Here is a 22,114-nt window from a genome sequence, read left to right as displayed (position 1 = left end):
TTGTGACCATTATTTTTTATAATTATTCTTGTGACATTGTTACTGTTATATTGCTGTATGAAGACTGCTGTTCATATTGTTGTTAGAAGTTTGATGAATATATTACTGCAGATGTTGAGAGATTTATAAATTCTGCTTTTGTGAAACAGCCCCCAGACATCATACAGTATCAGAAGCTCCAAATGTTAAAATGCTAACATTAAACTCAAAACATCTGGTTTTAACAGTGAATATCAGGCTTTGAAAAGCAAAGCTAATTCTAAAAAAGAAAGAAGCTAAATCTCCTGTACGCACTACAAACGGTACATCACTACTACACAATGTGAAGGTGCTCAGTGCTAACTGCTAAAAGTTGGTGTACATGTTATGTTGTTTTGCAAAAGTACACAGTTGGAGTTGTAGGCATTATGACATTAAGGGTAACAGTCGGCAAACATGCCCTATGCCTCTTCTCAGCGCTATCCCCTGAAGACCTGTGTGGTGACCACAGCGGTGTTGCCTGGATGATTGTCCCTGATCTTCAGCTCACGATTCATCTGGCACCAGACACACGGGTAACACCAGTACAACTTGCAGCAGTCATCACAGCATGAGCCCTGCAGCAGGAGAAAGGAGAGAGAGAGAAAAAAAAAAAAAAAAAAAAAAAAAAAAAAAAAAAAAAAAAAAAAAAGGATACATCCAACAGTCGGTGAAATGAATGACAGTCTCATTTTTATTTAATCAGAATAATTACTCAGCCTATTTAAAATAGTCAGCACATTTTGTTTTAATATAGCAGGACATTTACTGACAGTATAGTGTGAGGGAGTTGGGCTGTAGTCGAGTTGATTTAAAGCAGTATTAATCTAATCTTTTGAATTGGAGGTGGTGGAAACACCCGCTTCACTATGTTCACTTGCCAACTGTGTCTGTCTGCTGTTTGGTGCTGGCCAGATAGTGTACCCAGCTTTTTTGCTGAACACGGAAACAAGGTTAATGAGCAGTGACCAGTGAACCAGAACAGGCATTATTTGCATTTTACACTGAACTCTACATGAAAACTATGAAAATGAAAACACAATTTTTTTTAAATGTTCTGCCTAGAACAGAATACATTAGCAATTCTATTCAAATAATTAATCCAGTCAAACTTTGTTAAATGTATTGAATCAAGAGCTTCGATCAAACCAAATTGTGAGCTTATTGTTTCATTGCACATCTAGGTGTTGTGACAATGATATCACATCACAAACAATCTGCTACTAACAAAGATCTCAAAATGGTTGAGAGTTCAGAGGGCGGCAGGGCAAGGCTATTAACGGTTGGATAAAACAATTTTTTTTTTTTGTTAAACCATGACTACTTCATTGTTTGCGTAGCTTTACCAATGTTTAAATGTCCTGAATGCACATCTATTGTGCATATAATGTACAGCACACAGTTGCTCATTAAAAAAGGAGTGGCCCTTAAAAAAACAGTGATTTTAAATTAAATTGCATCCCACTATGCAAATATCGTCCTCCACAACAGAAGCGAGTCTGTGTCTGTCCAACATGTAAAACTATCTTTGATGATATTGAATGAATGAAAATATCAGGGAATGGTATTATTTCTCTCTCCTTCACATTTAGAATTCAGTGCAAAATCTTAGTTATGTAGATCTATCACGTACTACACGGTGAGGAACCTGAGAACATGGTGTTGTAACGTGTTGCATCTCACAGCTGCACTCACACAATGTGCAAAGGTAACCACAACTTCAGCTTTTGTTACTGGATGTCCTTAGGAAGTTTCTTACTTGCGTGTATGTACGTTATGTTGCATTTTAAATCAACTACAGCTATTAATCTACCATACTCTTTGCCATGTTTCTTAGAGTAAGAACACTCAATCTCTCCACGTATTTACTGTATATGTAGAGGCAGAAAGGATGGATTAACCTATACCTAAACCTCAAGAACTCATGAACAAATAAAAAACTAAATCTGTCCCTCTCACCAAAGCCAGCTAGCCATCCTGAGTCACAACCGTCCTGTCGTGAAAACATGGTAGCTAACATAATCGTTATTATTAAAAGGGTGTGCTCTGTTGCACCTATAACCACACCAAACAGGGATTTTCTGGAGTACACCTGTATGTCACTGCAGCAAGGTAAGATGTTCAACCACTAAACGTCAGCAAATAAATAAAAGATTTACGTTACGTTACTATTGAAGAAACAATATTGGATCATTCACCTGATAATAAGAATTTATCAGAGGTGTTTTTACCCATCCCTAGCCAACACTAAGTGTGCACCCACTCCCCACATGTATACCCTGTATACCATGTATAATATGTGTAATGCTTCTTGCGTTCAGTGTGCTGCGGACGGCTGGTCTTTCATACTGATTGCTTCTTCTCTCCTGTAGCCAATCATTGCAACGCGGTCTGTGCGACCGCATCCGCATTGTTACAAAAATCTTGGAGGTGCGCAGCTCGGCGGTCAGGCCGCGTTTACGTCACATCGCCGTCCGCACCGCGCCGACCACGCTGAACGCAAGAAGCATGAAAGAGCTTTAAGACAGCCTTACAGGGATGCCGTGGCGTTCTCTAATGGACGAGCGGAGTAGGCATGACACCACACAACAGACGTCCAGTAGTGGCATGCAGCAGCACCAGCCATGGGCACTGGCTGTCTGACACTGCATGCAGGGGAAGCACCAAAAACCACAGCAACCTTGAGGGCAGAAGAGGAAAAGAAGAATATATAAACTCTGTCTTTATTAAGACATAACAATAAGGATATATCTCACACTTAATTTGGGTGTCCTCTTAGAGCACAGTTGTGCTGAATATTGTGTAGAAATCTTGAAATTCACGTAAATTTCATATTGATATTTCCAAGAATACTGCAACCAACCCAGTGAACCTGACTTACCTTTCTTTAACCCAACTTAAAGATGAACTTTACCAGTTTTACATTATGTAAAATGTTGATTTACTGGGTATTCAGAGTACTATTCATCTCTGGAAAGTTATCATGGCGTGAGTTTCCTGATACTTTGACAGATAATGCTGAATTTGCATCTTTCCATAAGGACCACTGTACTTGCTCTCTTGTCTTTGACCTTAAAGTGCTCAGAAAAATAGAAATTTGAACATTGAAAAACTCCTACTAACTGGATCTTATGGTGAGATTGTTTTCCTACCAGAGTTGAAATAGTTTATCCAAGGAGAGGAAAGAGTTTCTGTTGGTGGTGGAATTTCTTCCTTTTTTTTACTGGATCACTGATCATATTTGCATAGCTGTCCAAATGTTTACATTACCCACAGCGATAACGATATTAACGTCCCCACTAATGTGTGTAGTGGAACAATTAAGTGCTTACAGTAGGCTGGAAACAACATCTGTGGTGATGAATGACAGAAATTGGTGAGCAGCATAATTAAAGGTTTGTTGGGTTAACTTACAGGTGCCCATATCACTGCAGCAATCGCAGAGGCCGGTGCTCCATGTCCCAGGGCCCTGGGTAGTAGTGGTCGTCACTGACACCACATGGGCTGGCTGCTGGTAGACAGCCATGCCTGGAGGATACAAGACAGAAATGGAGAAACTGGGAAGGGGCACAGGGGACTGCTCCATTCACAAGGATTGCTGGATTTTCTAGGGTTCGGTTAAACCAGGAAAAAGGTCACAGACTGATTTGAACTCTGGTTTTCAAAAAAGTAGGCACAAAATGCTCATTTATTTCACCTCTCTCTTTGACAAAAAGTATGTGGACACTAGGTCTGCTAGATTATGAAAAGAATCATAATCCCGATTATTTTAGTCAATATTGAAATCACGATTATTTTACACAATTACTCAAAACACCATGGACTGGAAATTTCCCCTTTGCAAAAGTAATGTGCAAAATAATCGTTTTTCTCGATTATTCTGTTTTTGGGATCGTTAGGAGTAGAAATTTTAATCATGATTACGAATTACCAGATTACATAAGAAGAGCAAATTATAATTCTATATACATATGAAGAACACAGACACGGTTTTACAAGCAAAACGCAATACAGTCGCTGCTTCCTAAAACAGGAAGGAAAGCTGGCAAAAAAATAGCCGACGCTGTAGATGCATGAATCACAACGGTTATCAATATCACTTCCCCATCAGTCAGGCACAAGATCTGACCATAATTACGCTTGTGCTTTCCATAAACTGACGTTACTTTAGCCTATTATTTAAAAAATAGCCTATACGTAATTCTCTCCGTTGAAAATCTATATTTTTCATAAAAAATACCCATCAGGGAATGTTAACGGGGTTGTCGTCTCTTTAATGAGCGCACCTCTCTCTCTCCGCGCACCGAGCTCCACCTGATCTTCTAAGAACGGTGACGCCATTATCAATTGAGTATTGATTGGTCAGTAGGTGTTGCTTTTACAACGGTTGATCTCTAATCTCCAATTTAACCTGCTCCCGACCAGGTTAGGTGGTCAGTGTAAGTTACCATGGCGATTGAACCCGCCAAATCTTGCTTCGTAGTACAGGCCTCTGGCCAGAGGATTTCTAATAAGGGGAGAACTTCCACTCTTTGGAAACTTCAGCTTCTGAACTGGTTGCAGTTCCACTCTGGTTCCATATGAGGGCGCTCACGGGCAAGTGCAGAATGAATGGAGGTCTATGGAGCTATACCCCTCAAAATCCACTTTTCTCAGGATATAATTTTTTGTCTAGTAATTTGAATGTTGCATTCGAAAGGGGAGGCAAAGAAAATACACACTGCTGGGTGTAAGATTGTTTTAAAGTCGCTTTTTTTGTTCTAAAAAGCCTTTTAAAATGTCAATGACATCATACTCATTGTTCGGCCAGAGATACTGCTTTACGGCAAGCCCTGAGTCACTTCCTTTTTTCTCTCGAGGCATCGACCATATTGGACAGGTTAGGCTCTCCCTGTCAATACACGTGCTAGAAAGAGGTTTGCTAATGTTTTAAAGACCACGCCGAAATAATCACTCTGACATTCTGGTTCTGCTTCGGATGCCGTCAAGCGGGATCTCTGGTCGTAATCAGTCCTTCACTGACCAATCAGCATGCATTAGCAGAATGCTAGTGTGTTATGGGATTCAACGACTCAACCTGTACAAAATGGTCAATGGTGTTTTAAGCCCCCAACGTCTCCTTCCAGGCAACGCTGCGACCGTTGACTTCAAGGCACCTAACCCTAACCATAACCATTGCCTAATCCTAGTTAAGCCTAGGCTTAAAACACTGATAAATGTAAGAATCGAAAGGACATCAGTACTCGTTCATTCAACTTTCAACCTATAATCCATGTTGAACTTGCAAAAACTACAATCAAATCTGAGATTTCTCAACGACAATCAGGCGAAAGAGACAAATTTTGCCGTCTAGCTCCATAGAGTCCCATTCATTTTGCAATCGCCTGCGATCACCCCCAGTGGAACTCTGGTGGAACTGCAACCAAATTCGGTACAATGGAGCTTAATAGGGAGTGAACAGGCTCTCCATAGACGGGCTCTGGCCAGGCTGAAGTTGGAAGTCCCTCTAGTGGACAGAACGTGTAACAACAACCAAGTGCTTATAGTGGCATTGACAATGCATTAGCCTGAGAAGTGTAATACAAATTAATAACAGGCTGCATTTCAGCATTAAATATTCGAATATTATTCGAATATGAAAAAAAAAATTAAATTCAAATGGTATTATAGAGGAAGAGTGACACCCTTGGATTAACCCTACTAACAACTTTAAAAAAAAAAAAAAAAAAACTTTTCGCGATGCAGTGTTTTTAAGCCTATACCTTAAAATGCATTAAACAGTACTGTAATAATCAAACAAAAAAATTTAAATTGTATCTAATAGGTACGGTGGCCCTGAGAGGCCACAGCATCGCTATCAAGACAACACGCTGCAAATAGCGCAACTAATAAGACAACACGTGCGAAATAAGACAACAGTGCAGAAACACACACGCAATAAGACAACAACATCGACAATGTAAGATTATTACATGAACACGCAAGATAACACGGCGATTAAGAATATCGTGCAAATAAACAACGCAATACATACAACACGCGACTAATAAAACAACGTGCAAATAAGAAACGCGAAATAAGAAACACGCACTAATAAGACAATACGCGCAAATAAGACAACATGGCAATAAAGATAACACTATCAAGACAACACGTGCAAATAAACCACAGCACTATCATTACAACACGTAATAACAACAACACGCTAATAAGACAACACGCGAATTAAGACAACACGCTACTAAGACACCACGCGCAGCAACGAGCTACGCCCGGCAGGCGTAGCTGGCTGTTCCGCCCACTTTATGGAGCTACTCAATTCTGAAAACTTAGAAACAAATTGACAATCGGTAACGATTTTCGTAAGACTGCCTATATTCGAAATCTAAAGGAGTTCATTTCGCCCAAAACGTATTCAGAAGTGAATTTAGTGATGAATAAAATGGCAAAAATTGTTAAAATTGTCCTGTTGTTGGTCTGTCTATAACCGGAAAGCCAATGGTTGTGGCACGTGTGCATCACTTAAAAAGTGTCCCCTGGAAACACTTCCGTTGTGGTGTGGGCTATTTGCATTTGTTGTCTTATTAGTGTGTGCTGTGGTTTATTTGCATACGTGTTGTCTTATTAGCGGTTTTGTCTTATTTTAACGTGTTGTCTTATTTGCACGCTGCCGTTCTTATTTGCTACGTAGCATCTTTAATTTGCACGTGTTGTCTTATTTGCACGCGTGTTGTCTTATTAGTGCGTGTTGTCTTATTAGTGCGTCTTTTTATTATTACGCGTGTTGTCTTATTAGTGCGTGTTGTCTTTATTAGTACATGTTGTCTTATTAGTGCGGTTTGTCTTATTTGCACGGTTAGTCTTATTTGCACGTGATGTCTTATTTGCACGTGTTGTCTTATTTGCACGCGGTTGTCTTATTTGCACGTGTTGTCTTATTAGTGCGTGGTTGTGTTTTATTTGCACGCGGTTGTCTTATTTGCACGTGTTGTCTTATTAGTGCGTGCTGTGGTTTATTTGTAACGTGTTGTCTTATTAGTGCGTGCTGTGGTTTTATTTGCAGGCGCGTATTGTCTTGTAACGTGTTGTCTTATTAGTGCGTGCTGTGGTTTATTTGCACGCGTGTCGTCTTCGCGTTGGTCTTATTAGTGCGTGTTATCTTATTTGCACGTGTTGTCTTATTAGTGCGTGTTGTCTTATTAGTGCATGTTGTCTTATTAGTGCGTGTTGTCTTATTTGCACGCGTGTTGTCTTATTAGTGCGCGTGTTGTCTTATTTGCACGCCTGTTAATTGCGCGCGTTGTCTAATTTGCACGTGTGTTCTTATTAGTGCGTGCTGTGGTTTATTTGCAACGCGTTGTCTTATTTGCACGTGGTTGTCTTATTTGCACGCGTGTTGTCTTATTAGTGCGTGCTGGTTTTATTTGCAAGCGCTTGTCTTATTTGACGTGGTCTTTATTAGCGTGTTGTCTTTATTGCACGCGGTTGTCTTATTAGTGCGTGTTGTCTTATTAGTGCATGTTGTCTTATTAGTGCGTGTTGTCTTATTTGCATGTGTTGTCTTATTAGGCGTGTGTTGTCTTATTTGCACGTGGTTGTCTTATTTGCACGCGGTTGTCTTATTAGTCGTCGGTGGTTTATTTTCACGCCGTTTGTCTTATTTGCACGTGTTGTCTTATTTGCGCGTGTTGTCTTATTAGGTGCGGTGTTGTCTTATTTGCACGTGTTGTCTTATTTGCACGTGTTGTCTTATTTGCACGTGTTGTCTTATTATAGGTGCTTTGGTTTATTTGCACGTGTTGTCTTATTTGCACATGTTGTCTTATTAGTGCGTGCTTTGGTTTATTTGCACGTGTTGTCTTATTTGCATGTGTTGTCTTATTTGCACATGTTATCTTATTAGTGCATGCTGTGGTTTATTTGCACGTGTTGTCTTATTGTTGCGTGCTGTGGCCTCTCAGGGCCACCGTAAATAGGCCACCACAAACTAAGATGGCATCCTATGCATATACAGTCTAACGAAATGTAATCCAAAAACACAATTTAAATGTGACTTTTAAAAGTACACAAAACAAAAACTTGAATTTATGCTTGAATTAATTTTAATTTTAAAATTAACATACATTTTTAAATTACAATGGCTAGCTTGCACGACATGTGGTCCTGCAAGCTAGGCATCGTGGGCTATGACAAACTGACAGCATATCTTGTTCTTTCTACTTTTAGGTATCGTTAACGTTACAAGTTTTTTTAGCTGTTTTTATCACTGCAACTAGCAAGTGAATTAGCTAAAATAAAAGAAACAAATGTATCTAACTGAAATAAACGACGCTGAAGTTGGCATCCGAGTCGCAGCTTCTGATTCGGCAGTTAAGGGGAAATTTAAGGGGAACCTAAAACTGTCCGCGTTCAGCAGGGAAACTTAATTTACATTGCTAAGTGACTGATCCTACGTTTTTTTAACCTCTTATATTGTATTGAATGAGCGTTAGCCATTAAGGTAAATTATAAATTATGTCTAAAACACAATTTTGGATTTGTGAAAGCTGTATTGCAATAAATTAAATTTCCCCTTAACTGCCGACTCGGAAGCTGCGAATCGAATGCCAACTTCAGCGTCGTCTGAAATAATGTATCTATAGGCCTATGGACTATGGGCTCAGCATCGATTAACGACTTGTAATTGTCCAATTTAGTCTTATACACAAACGTATTTCTTACCTTTTCTCTGGTTCTGTAAGCTGTGGAAACTCAGAATAAAGTTTGGTCCATTCAGCACTCGACGCTGCAAGTGAGTGAATTAATGTCCGGTGTAGTGAAGATGAGCTGCACCCAGCAATCTCAACATGTTCTCACCGGCAGTCTCTGCCGCGCAGTTTCTGTTTCTCAGGAAAGCCTGTCCCCTTTTCTCGCTAACAAACACGTATAGGGGAGAGTGGGGGCGGTTGCAACACTTTTTACATTTTCTTCAGTTTCTCAGCAACCGTTTGTATTAAAAAGACAAAAAAATGATATATTAAACCCACATATGTCACCTACTTGCCCATACTGCTGCAACATGTGTACATATGATAATATGAAAGTAATTTGTACTTAAATGGATCCTGAAAAATTACAGTTGCAACAGTACCGAGGGGCAGTTGCAACAGTCATTTAGATGTAGTAAAAGTATGAAGGTAAATATGGTGCAAAACGTGAGAGCTTGTAGAATACGATGTGAGAACTTGCAGAACAAAAAATCTGAACTTGTATGTTAAAATTTGCACTGGTAAAACTAAAATTTGCACTTGTAAAAAATATTCACACACGTGATCTGAATTTGAAGTCACAAAAAGAAAAAACGAGAGCTTGTAAAAAAAATCTGAACTTGTAAATTTAAATTTGCACTTGTAGAAAATATTCACACACCTGTATTCTGAATGTGAAGTCGCAGAAAAAATATTTACAAATGTGTCGATTGATATTTGTATGAACACAATGACACCTGCAAACTTGTAATGCAACATTTACTCGTGTACTTTTTTTTTAACTCAGGTTCATTTTCCATCACAACCACAACTCAGTGATTACAACCTCTCGAATCAGTCACTGCAACTTCACATATGTTGCTCTCTCGCATCACAAAGTGGCGAATCTGCGCTTCGACTTTTGCAACACTTCTTGCGATACATTTGGTGCAAAACTAATTTGTACCTGTGGACTTAGGCTGTGGAGCTCTGAGCCAACAGAACGGGGAAAGCAGGGTTTCTATCGCCAGATGAGGGACAACTCTGTCCGGCTTATTTAGCTATGTAGCATGGAAGCCTGGTGGAATAGCAAGCTAGCGTTAGCTAACTAACCAACCAGCCTCGTTGCTGCCGAGAATTGCACCCAGGTAGCAAGGAAATGATAGTCTGATAAAACAATAACATTGATGTCTCTAAACGTACTAAAATTATAATCATCATTGATGATGCAAATTGTGCAAATTTCAATTTACAAGTTCAGATTTTTTTTACAAGCTCTGTTTTTTTTCTTTTTCTGACTTCAAATTCAGATCACGTGTGTGAATATTTTTTACTAGTGCAAATTTTAGTTTTACAAGTGCAAATTTTAATTTTACAAGTGCAAATTTTAACATACACGTTCAGATTTTTTGTTCTGCAAGTTCTCACATCGTATTCTACAAGCTCTCACGTTTTGCACCATATTTACCTTCATACAGTTCACGGCACTGCAACTGGACGAGACGGTGTATCATTGTTTGGCGCAGCTCCGTGCTGCCTTCACGGAAACGGGACGTCAGAGCATCGTCTTAAATGAGCTCCGTATTTCAGCGTGAAGCTGCGTTCAGAAAAAATAGCAATCGTATAATAGTATAGTAAAACTTTCTTGTTGAAGCAATAGAGGCAGTGATGTTACTGTTTACTGTACGGGACTCTCACACCTCCTCAAAACGCAGCACGATGTGGGGTTGCTATTTACTCGCAAGACAGGCGATAGCAAACCTCTTCTAACCTAGCATAGACTATTTTTTTTTTTTATTTACTATTTATTTACTATTTATACCAAAGAATTTCTAATATAGACCGGCTTTGCTTATACTTTGCTTATACTCTTCTAAGCATCAACAAAGGGCTCTCACTAACTTTCAAAGGTTGTAAACTTATTTCCATTCGGCAGTAGGTGTCGTTCTTCAAGTCGTTTGTCATCACCAAAATGAAAACCTTTTTTCTGTGTCTGTGCGTGTGCGTGCGTGTAATCCTGCTTTTACCCCTTGATAAGTGCAAGCTTGTTTTCCATTGGAACAATTCGATTAGAGATTTAGATTTGAATGTTAAATTGCTAGATGTTTCTGATTGGCTACTGTTAGTGTTTGTTGTAATAATAATAATAATAATAATACATTTTATTTAAAGCGCCTTTCATGACACCCAAGGTCACTTCACAACCAAAAAAGGACATTCAAATTATAGTCATCTTCTAAAGGTGCTGAGGTTCACACCATGCAGCAGGCCTTTTGATAATACCTAATTATAGTTTGAATGTTACATATCTAGTAGTTCTGATTGGCTGCTGTTATTTAATTTGAATGTCAAATGGTTGCATTTTAAAAAAAGAAAACTGTAAATATTGCTATTCACATGGCTTTTTTGATACCTGGGAAACTAATACATGTGTTGTTTGTCATTCAATGATTTGATTTATTGATTATTTTTGATAACAATAGTAACAACAATAATAAGCCTTTAATAGGGTGTAATCATTAATATTCGGGGCAATTAGCCTACATAATATTTGATGGGGGGCGTTAGGGACCTGGATAATGGATAGGGGGGCGCTGGCACAAAAAAGGTTGAGAACCACTGCTTTAACACATGGTACCTAAGTCTGTTAAGAGCTAAGAAACTGCACATTCAAACTATATAACGATAAAGATCAATACTTAAACAGTTTAGACAGTATGACAAAAAATCTGGTCTTAAAAAAAGTTACTTTTTCACCTTGAATTTCAGTTCTCCCATAAGGAACAATGGCATGTGGCTGTTCCAGAAAGATGGAGGGGACCTACTGAGCATGTGCATTAGGAGTTTCATGACTCTAGCTCATTCCTGATTGGAGAAATCAGCAATGTTGCAATGTTGAATCCCATTAAGGGAAAGTTTCGAAAAAGACCCAAATATAGCCTATTCATACGCCTATTCATTCTTTTTCTCACTTGAATAGGGTAAAGATTTTAACCTTTAGATATCGATTACTTACATCAAGACAAACAAAAAATGCATTACAAGTTTTTTTAAATGGTTTGTTAATATGGGCAAACGGTGCATAATCTAATTAGTATGTGCTAATTTGCATAAATACCACAATAGAACTAAACATGGTGTATAGCCAGGTGAAAATGTCTTGTTGAACCTTGTTGACATATAACAGCAAAAGACTTAATGTTAAGGTCGGAATGGAACCCATTTAGGCTACCCATGAGCAATACGTAAAGGCAGGATGAAGTACTTTAAACCAGCCATTCTCTAGTGGTGTACATAATTTGATTGTTTGATCCAGCCACTTTTTATTTTACCTACCTTTTGCATTCTCCTTGCCCTTGTCTCCTGTTCTTCCCTCACACTTATCCCCTAGAAACAGTCCCACAGACCCAGACCCAAACCCCATCTCTGCAATAATAATGAATAAAGGCTGGTTTAAAGTACTTCTTCCTGCCTCTATGTATTAATAGTACTTAACTCAAATATATCAGTAATTGTCTGGAATTATGGAGCAAAGTCTTTTAAATGACCTCCAGTTTCATATTTTTAGCCATTTAACAGTAGAGGTATGGGACTTTACTTTGAAAAATCTCCAAATTTGTAAAGAAAAATTGTTTGATTTTCAGTAAGGATGTAGTCAATGATGCTTTTCACTCAAATATATCAGTAATTGTCTGGAATTATGGAGCAAAGTCTTTTTAAAGCACCTCAAGTTTCAGATTTAAGGTCATTTTCCAATAGAAATGTGGGACTTTACTTCATAAAATCTCCAAATTTATATCGTAAAATGACTTGATTTTTAGTATGGGTGTAGTCAGAGGTGTCCACTGAAATAAATCAGTCATTGTCTGGAATTATTAATGTTATATTCTTGTTAAATCCAACAATACATTCCTTTCACAATTTAGTGTATTTTTATATGTATTGTATAGGGGACACAGGTTACATATATTTTACTTCTGGTGACTATAATCCATTAAGCTTGTTTTTTTATATGTACTTAGTATTAACACCTTATTTTGAGGTGGCCCGCGGGCCTTTTCCAGCCCGTTGCAGATTTAGATCCGGCCCGTATATCAATTTGGGTTGAAAATAAATTTTGGCCCTCCTAGTTGTGCGCCAAACCAAAAACACAGGAAAGTGTTTTTTAAACTGCAATTACCTGACATTCAAAGCAGAATATGGCAGATATTGCCGACTCTGAGAGTTTTCATATTCAGGCTGTGAAACAGGTCGTTGTAAAAAAAAAAAAAAAAAAAATCATTGTTTTGCTTGATTTGCTTAATTCTATGATGGCTAAGGAACTCTTTTGATGACTTTTGTAGGGCTTCATGTCAACAACAATTAGACAAAAAGCGTACAAAAATGTCGGAAAAAGCTCTCTCTTTCCATTGTGGCCCTAAGTGAAAATGAGTTTGACACCCCTGGCTTAATGCCAGTATATGAGTGAACTACAATTTTAGTGTCAGCTGATTTGACCACGGATATCCAAGTGGCTGGCTTGACCGCAGTTGGATTGTGGAGAGGCAAAAAAAAGTTGGACTGAAACTATAGTGGCACACTAACAAATCTATGAGGCACTGGTGATAATTACACATCAGACTTTTATTTAGATGAAAACATGCTGCTGCATTGGACAAAAATAGAGTTTGGGCTGACAATGGTGCCAGGTAAAGGTCGTGATATAGATAGGTCTACATTACCAAACAGGTTGAGGCCCAGGGGTCCAAGGGGTCAGGCAGAGAGGGCCCTGAGTCAGCGCCCGGCTTCTGTTAGAGGCCAGGCTGCACACCCATGGGAAACCCTACCCAGGTGATTGTAATTAGTTTGCTTGATGGACTGTTATGGAGCCACGACAGTGACAGTAACCTGTAGTATTGAAAATAAAAATTGGCATTGAAACAACAAATATTGGAACTGAAAAATGTTGAACTGAAATATAAAACACAAACATCAAAAAGTATTAATCTCACAATGCTATTATTTTATTTCACTTTGACATTTGTTTGGATTATGATAGGTTTTTCAATGCCAATCTACATTTTTTCTTTATGTCTGACTTTTTTCAGTGACGTTTTCTTTTTACGCTGTCAGGATTTTTACAATGTCACTGGTTTTCAGTTTCAACTTTCTGTCACTGTTTTGGCGTAGGGAGGAGGGGCCTGAGAGGAGGGACAAAGGGGCGTGGTTTACAGGTAATTTGCATAGGCTACTGGGAGAGACCGCAGCTCCACAGGCATCCTCACCGATCCATGTGTTATAACCACACACCACCGCAATGGCTTCCACAAGTTCACCTGGAACCTCCAAATCTATGTAAGTCTGTTTATTTCTGCCATTTTATTTCACGCAGAAGCAGGCTGGTTTACTGTTAACTTTAAATGTAGGCCTAATCTGTGCTGTTTTGACAGAGGTTAGAACTGTTCTCTTAATACATCCATGGTTAGCACACGTCAGCTAACGTGTGGCTAATTATAGATAAATCTCCCGCCGGGGATGTCAATCTATCTTTTATAATCTAGTATTTATAATAACAGTAATTCCTGTCCTTTAGGAGTCCTAAGGCCAGTGTTACTGCTGGTGCACGAGGCTTGACTCGCTTGCATCTCTCATTAGCTCCGTCATGGATGTCTTAAGAGAACGAGCTCAGCTCTCTCTACCTGTCGCTAACACTGGCACGGAGCGTTAACGCCCCTCCCCCCATAACTATCCTCCAATCACAAGTTAGCACACGTCAGCTAACTTGTGGCTAATTGTAGTAAGTCTCCCGTTGAACAAGCGCTAACGCTAGCTAATACCACATCAGCTAGCCCACTTGGGGGTTTAAAGTGATATTAATAGTGCACTGATGAGTCAGTCTTTAAGAGGGTCGCCTGCTAAATCCCTCCAACAGTCTGCATTTATTTTGTACCCACTATATATTTGTACCACGCCTCCAGAGGGACCTTGACACTTTACCAGACTTCTCCAGGACCCTGTGCAGCTTCAAAATGTTCAATTAAACCTTTTTTTTCAATTTTGTTTTGGATGTTTATTATGGCCATATGTGCATAACCAATTAAATGCACACCTAAAGTGTGCATTTAATTTACAAAAAAAGTAATTGTTTAGTGAAGTATTCTAAAAGCAACTTCAGTCTTTTAACATTACTTGTCAATTACAGGATATACAAGATCTTTTCTTGGAGGGGGACCATGACAGAGTGACAGAAGAGTCTGCCAGTGGAGTACTTTTACCACCCATCCAGTGCCCTCTGAGGCCGCAGACTGTGGCAGAACTGAGGGCAGCCAATGGCGGATAGCTTTGCATGACTGCACTTAACTATGTGATTCTTTACATAAACACATGGCAGGACAACACAGGAAAAACATTTTGTTTGTTATTTTAAAATGACAAATACCACTACTACTTTATATGTAGTACTGATTTTAATCCTTAACAGTTTTTGAAATGACATGCATTTACAGTATGGACTCCAGCAAAACAGTTAAATCTATACATTTTCAGTGAATAATAAATAAATATATTCAAGTAAGAATTTGACTCTATTTCATAACAAATTACAGTAAATGCAATGATAATGCATATGAGGGTTAATGTGTACTGGCCTATGCGAAGCGGGTACAAGTCCCATTTCATGACTAAAAACAGTGTAAGTGTAAATAGTCAAAATCCACAGGCTGACGTTGCAGAACTTCCTGGAAGCCTTTTCAGCAGTCTCTCCATAAGCTGCCTCCCAGTCAAGAAGTGCCTGTAATTATACACAACTTAGTGAAATCGGATGATAAATGTAAAGGTTATGCCTTTAAGCCAGAAATACTACAGACATACTAGTTTTTGTTTACAAACAAGTTTATACATGTATGTCCAAGTAAAACCTTTAACCGATAATATCAGTTTAACAGTTATAAAATATTGTACTGGACTGTTTACATGATAATGTTAACTTATGTTCAGCTAAGGCGGTTTTCAGTAACTGTGTTTTCCCAGTTTTAAGAGGAGATGTCGCAGTAAACGCGTTCTGCCTGTGTGATTTGCCTAGAAACCTGTCAGTCAGCAGCTATACTTGTGATTGGAGGATAGTTATGGGGGGAGGGGCGTTAACGCTCCGTGCCAGTGTTAGCGACAGGTAGAGAGAGCTGAGCTCGTTCTCTTAAGACATCCATGACGGAGCTAATGAGAGATGCAAGCGAGTCAAGCCTCGTGCACCAGCAGTAACACTGGCCTTAGGACTCCTAAAGGACAGGAATTACTGTTATTATAAATACTAGATTATAAAAGATAGATTGACATCCCCGGCGGGAGATTTATCTATAATTAGCCACACGTTAGCTGACGTGTGCTAACCATGGATGTATTAAGAGAACAGTTCTAACCTCTGTCAAAACAGCACAGATTAGGCCTACATTTAAAGTTAACAGTAAACCAGCCTGCTTCTGCGTGAAATAAAATGGCAGAAATAAACAGACTTACATAGATTTGGAGGTTCCAGGTGAACTTGTGGAAGCCATTGCGGTGGTGTGTGGTTATAACACATGGATCGGTGAGGATGCCTGTGGAGGTGCGGTCTCTCCCAGTAGCCTATGCAAATTACCTGTAAACCACGCCCCTTTGTCCCTCCCCTCAGGCCCCTCCTCCCTACGCCAAAACAGTGACAGAAAGTTGAAACTGAAAACCAGTGACATTGTAAAAATCCTGACAGCGTAAAAAAAAAAACGTCACTGAAAAAAGTCAGACATCAAGAAAAAATGTAGATTGGCATTGAAAAACCTATCATAATCCAAACAAATGTCAAAGTGAAATAAAATAATAGCATTGTGAGATTAATACTTTTTGATGTTTGTGTTTTATATTTCAGTTCAACATTTTTCAGTTCCAATATTTGTTGTTTCAATGCCAATTTTTATTTTCAATACTACAGGTTACTGTCACTGTCCTGGCTCCATAGACTGTGTGTGGGTGTCACAGACACTTCTTGATTGATGTCTCCCTCTACTGTTAGCTTCTGTTGGAGCATTGCAGGTGACACCTTTAGATTTCTTAAAGGTCCCGTGACATGGTGCTCTTTGGATGCTTTTATATAGGCCTTAGTGTTCCCCTAATACTGTATCTGAAGTCTCTTTTCCGAAATTCAGCCTTGGTGTAGAATTACAGCCACTAGAGCCAGTCCCACAATGAGCTTTCCTTAGGATGTGCCTTTTCTGTGTCTGTAGCTATTGAGGAGGAGGGGGGCAAGGGGGAGGGTGGGGGTATGGCCTTGACCAACTGCCACTTTGCTCGTTTGAAAGCCATGATGTCTCTCTCTCATGGGTGGGCCAAATTCTCTGGGCGGGCAAAGCAGAGAAAGGGGAGGTAACCTTGCTCCTTATGACCTCATAAGATCGGTCCATCTGAGCTTTCATTTTCTCAAAGGCAGAGCAGGATACCCAGGGCTCGGTTTACACCTATCACCATTTCTAGCTACTGGGGGACCATAGGCAGGCTGGGGGAACGCATACTAATGTTAAAAAACCTCATAAAGTGACATTTTCATGCCATGGGACCTTTAACGGTAGTAGATGGAGTCCTGAGGCCTCAACTAATCATAGCTACAACCTGTCTGAGCATTTCCTCTTGATTCCCAATCATTTCTATTGATATACATGCAGCCCAGAGAGCAGCAACAGCACCTCTGAGTGGCCAGCTGTTCCTGCTCTCAGCAGAAGGTGGCAGCAACATAGTATAACATCTATCAAACATCCTACTGCTCTGTGTGTATGGCTGCACTATTTCAAATAGAATGGAGCCCAAACATGAAATGTAAAAAGTAAGGCAAGGGATAAATCAACTGTAAAAGTAAATATGATATAACACCGTAGGTGAACACTTAGAGTACATTTGTAGGACCATTTTGTAATTCCATTTTAAGAATAAATTGCCTTTTCAGTCCAAATATAAAATAAGACAGAAAAATACATTCTTTTTGAGTTGATTATAATTTAACGCTCAAAAAGTCAAAAATAAGTTACAGTATGAGGTGTGTGTATGTGTGCGAGCGTGCTTGCATGTGAGAGAGAGAGAGAGAGAGAGGGAGAGAGAGAGAGGGAGAGAGAGAGGAGAGAGAGAGAGAGAGAGAGAGAGAGAGAGAGAGAGAGAGAGAGAGTAGAGTGAGAGAGTAGAGTGAGTGTGCGGTTGATCGTCTTCTATTGAGTCAGTCTTCAGTGAGACGGCAGTGAGTGAGTGAGGATCATGCGGCGGACAAACTCTCTTCCCCATCAACTCCACTGCTATCATCATCATCATCATCTTCATCGTTACAATTATCCAATAAATCCAACCGAACCGAAGCCGAGGAATAATGTCAGCAAACAACAGCACGGGGTCAACAACACAGATGAGGGACTACACCTGCGTGCGTTTTTACGTGTCCACCGTGTCCTTCTCGGTGCTGCTCTTCTTCAACCTCATCATCAACTGGACCATAGTTCGCGTGAAGCAGCTCCGGAATCAGACCCGCTTTGTGCTGATTTTCCACCTGCTGGTATCCGCCCTGCTTTACCTGGGGATGAGCAGTGTCTTCTACTACCAGATCCACCTGGACGCACGGCCGGTCCGCTCCGCCTGCCTGGCCATGATCACCGTTTTGATCAGCAGCGCCTCCAACATCCTCCTGACGCTCACGGTGATGGCTTTGGACCGCTACTGCGCAGTGTGCCACCCGATGCGCTACACCTCCACCTGCACCGCGGGGCGCTGGCCCTGGCTACTGGGTGCGTTCACATGGCTCGTGGCTTTGACTATTCCCATCAGTCTGCTCCCCCTTCACCCGGACTCTCAGGACACAAGGGCCGGCTATAAGTGTGGCCCGGAGCAGCTGAGAAAAGGCCAGCTGCAGAAGGTGCTGTTCATAGCTTTGTGCGCGCTGCTCATACTGTACAGCTACGCGAGGATACTGATGGAGGGGCGGCGGTTAGGGGTGCTGAATCGGCGCAACAGGGCCTGGTGCAGGACAATCGCCTTGCACGGCAGCCAGCTGGCGGTTTACATCCTTCCTAACTTTGTAAACTTCTTTCTCACGGTTTTGTTCAACCGGGAGCTCATTCAGCCAGAGACTAAAGCGCTGGCAGCCGTGGTCATCTTTGCTTTCTTCAGCTTAGCGCAGTGTGTTGCGCCTGTTGTTTACGGTTTGCGTAAAGAGGAACTTATGGAGCAGTTGAGTCACAGGTTCCCCTGCTGTTCCCGATACCTGAAGAGTGCCCTCGGCTGGACTGTGCACGCCAACTGGCCACACACACAACACATAACACGGTATGTCCCAAAGATGCATCCATTAGAATTGATTATTCATACGGGTACCAGGTTATGAGCAACTTTTCGGTTGCGAGCTGTGCAAAATCCTTCATGCTGGTGAGTCATACATGCTCACGAGTTCTCACTTTCTAATAGCCTAAGGTCATCATGTCTGCAGCTACACAGCCATTTAGTCATTAATAAAGATGACAGTCATGTTTATTAATAAAGCTAGAGATACTGTATTTTCACAACCTGGCAACCCTAAATTAGTTTTGGCTTATAACTTAAAAAAGTCAATTATTTTTGAATCATTAATAAAGCTATATCAGAAAGCGGTATCATAGTGGAATGGACATTTGCCTATGGAAACAAATCTCCATTTCTAAAATAAACACTGTCACATGAAGTCACATGAAATGAAATGTGGAAAAAAGTTCACAGTTGACAGCTCATCCAAAACAAACGTGTTAGGTCTATATGTTTTTTTTTCCTTATAGGCGATATGCAATAAACCACATATGGGGCCAGTAGCTATACAGCAATATATCACTTTCTTATGCCCGTTATATTTAGTAATTACTGTTTGATAAAACTGCATATCTGTTTGCCACAACCATTCAGTTTCATTCATTCAGTTTCTTGCCCACGTTAGGTGACAAGATGGATACCACTCTAGCCTACAATAAGATAGTTAGACTCCAGCAGATGGTAATCTTAGTTTAGCATAAAGACTGGAAATAGGGAAACAGCTAAATCTGAAAGAGTGTTACCAAACAAAGCAGCCAACAATGTTTCTAAAAATATCAAACCATTTCCTAAACAGAGGACACAGGAAACCCAGCAGTATTTGCTTCTACGGTATCTGTTAACTTTAAAAGACCATTTTAGTCCAGGCACTTAAGTACGGCTACACTACTGCCTTTTGTTATGGGGTCACAACAGTTAATCAGACTGAATACAAATATTACTTTTATAGACCTGAAGCAACTCATCAGGAGAGCATTGATTTCAGCTTAATTTGATTGGCTTGTCCTTTAATTTAGAAAATTATAAATAATAAACATTTGATAACCAGAAAGAGGATATAAGTGTTAAATGCAACAGATACAATATCATATATATATATATATATATATATATCGACTGTTGTAGAAAGAAGTGGCTGATCTTTAATGCAATCTCTACATAGCCCATTATCAGCAACCATTCATCCAATGTTCCAAAGGCCCATTCTGTTTACTAATCTGATATCATGTTAAAAGGCTAACTGAGAAAACACTGGAGAACACTTTTGCAATTATGTAAGAACATAATGTAATCTGAAAACTGCTGCCCTGGTTAAAACTTATCTCAACTGGTATTCTGTCTGTAATGGAGTGGAATGGAAATGTATAAGTGACCCCAAACTTTTGACCGGTAGTATATGTGTGTGTGTGTGTGTGTGTGTGTGTGTGTGTGTGTATATATATAGAAGGGTGATTAATAGATGGGGGAACTTGATTGAAAGAAACGTGTGAAACTAGTTGATTTGCATGTTGTTTGATATCACTATGACTCCTGCTACTACTATGACTAATTAAAATGGACATTTGTTGCATGATTTGACGATGAAACCACCATATATTTCTTTGTGTTTGAAAATTTCAACGTGTTAGACATTTCACCACAAGACCACAAAAGGTGCACATGAGGTAATTGCTGAACCTATGGTGTTATTTCAGTTTCTTTTTACTCTCTTTTTCCCCTCAGGGAGCGATCACTTACAGCACAGACGATCATCTCCCTACAGGTCCCGCAGAGCAGTCAAGTCCTAGAGCAGGAGGAAACAAGGCCAATGTCAGTCAGGAGTTCCTCACATGATTTAGACTCATGTCCAGGTGATACAGACAATGCCTGATGGGGAAAAAGCAGGTACATTTCAGGATCCTGACCGTCACAGGAATAAATGGAAAAAGGGGATCAGCACAGGCCTAAAGGGAAATAAGGAAGCTTCCTATAAGGTTGTTTACCTCACCGGAAAATGATCATCATTGTCACATCAGCACAAGACATCAGCATGTTGCACTTGACCTATGGTCAGGGGAGCGCACATGCTGATTCACATTGGAGCTGCTCAGTGGCCAACAGCAAAAGACTGTATGGTTTCAGAATCAGTGGTCAGGTTGCTTATTGTGCATTTTCCCGGTTGGTCCAGAGATTTAAGCCTCAAGTCTTCAGGCCAGAAAGCTGACTTCTCTGACCCTAAGACCATTAACAGCCCTGCACCTCCATTTGGGATTTAAGTGATTGGGGTGGAGGATATACTTTGAACAAATCACTGGTGAATGGTGTTTCCTTGTGTTCTCAATCCTGTGGATATTAAGAAATGTGAGTTTAATGGCCACTTGAATGTTTCCAGCACCCTTTAAATCAAGAGAGGGGAGGTCACACGCATCGCTTTCTTGCTGAGAAGATGAGACAAGGAGAAACTGTGGACAGATAACCAGTGTTGTTTTAAGTATCAAAATGAGCGATAGAAGTGTTGATACAAAAAAATGAATCCATCCAACGTAATCTCATGTTTGCGCAGTCATCTCTAATTCATTTCAACACAATAAACATTTGTTATTTACCACTGAAGGCTCTTTTTACATTTTAACATGCATCAACAGAATAGTAAAAAGAAACGACTAATATTTTACTAATGATTTGGTGACAATTGAATACATTCAGAAATAAATAAATCAAGACACATTTCTGTCCTCTACATGACAATATATTAGTATTAACAGTGGGTTCAACACTGGTGATGCTGGTGCTGGTATGACAGTTATGTAAGATCAAAACTAAGCTAGCTTCTTTTAGTTTAGCTTAAATAAGTGGGAACCAGCTAGCCTTTTCAAGGTATAAAAAAAAAAACACTTAACTGGCACTAAAGTTACATAATATCCTAATATTTTATATACTGTCTATGGTAATATCGCATCATCTTTACATTTTACGCTTTGTGTATGTAGTAACACCCAAGATATAATGTATTCATTGGTAAACTTTACAGCTGCAGGGAAGGAAGATTTTGTTAGCTTAGCTGTTTTCCCGTT

General features: G+C 39.8%; 2 protein-coding genes across 2 annotated transcripts; one reads left to right on the top strand and one right to left on the bottom strand.

The window, feature by feature from the left end:
• Window positions 1-27: 27 nt before the first annotated feature.
• Window positions 28-8,911, bottom strand: ponzr1 (plac8 onzin related protein 1). Its single transcript, XM_039821313.1, has 4 exons — window positions 8,740-8,911; window positions 3,433-3,546; window positions 2,553-2,698; window positions 28-596 (listed from the first exon to the last, which is right to left on the bottom strand). The coding sequence occupies exons 2-4, from the start codon at window positions 3,542-3,544 to the stop codon at window positions 459-461; spliced, it is 396 nt and encodes a 131-aa protein (XP_039677247.1). The 5' UTR covers window positions 3,545-3,546; window positions 8,740-8,911; the 3' UTR covers window positions 28-458.
• Window positions 8,912-17,874: 8,963 nt separating this feature from the next.
• On the top strand, window positions 17,875-21,648 carry zgc:194312 (uncharacterized protein LOC794943 homolog). The gene is made up of 2 exons (XM_039821312.1): window positions 17,875-19,049; window positions 20,784-21,648. Exons 1-2 carry the CDS (start codon window positions 18,100-18,102, stop codon window positions 20,929-20,931), a joined length of 1,098 nt encoding a protein of 365 aa, XP_039677246.1. The 5' UTR covers window positions 17,875-18,099; the 3' UTR covers window positions 20,932-21,648.
• The last annotated feature ends 466 nt before the right edge of the window (window positions 21,649-22,114 follow it).

Source organism: Perca fluviatilis, chromosome 14 (assembly GCF_010015445.1).
Source record: "Perca fluviatilis chromosome 14, GENO_Pfluv_1.0, whole genome shotgun sequence".
NCBI classification, from domain to species: Eukaryota; Metazoa; Chordata; class Actinopteri; order Perciformes; family Percidae; genus Perca; species Perca fluviatilis.
The sequence above is the reverse complement of the archived record's forward strand: the minus strand, read 5'-3'. Positions and strand labels throughout refer to the sequence as shown.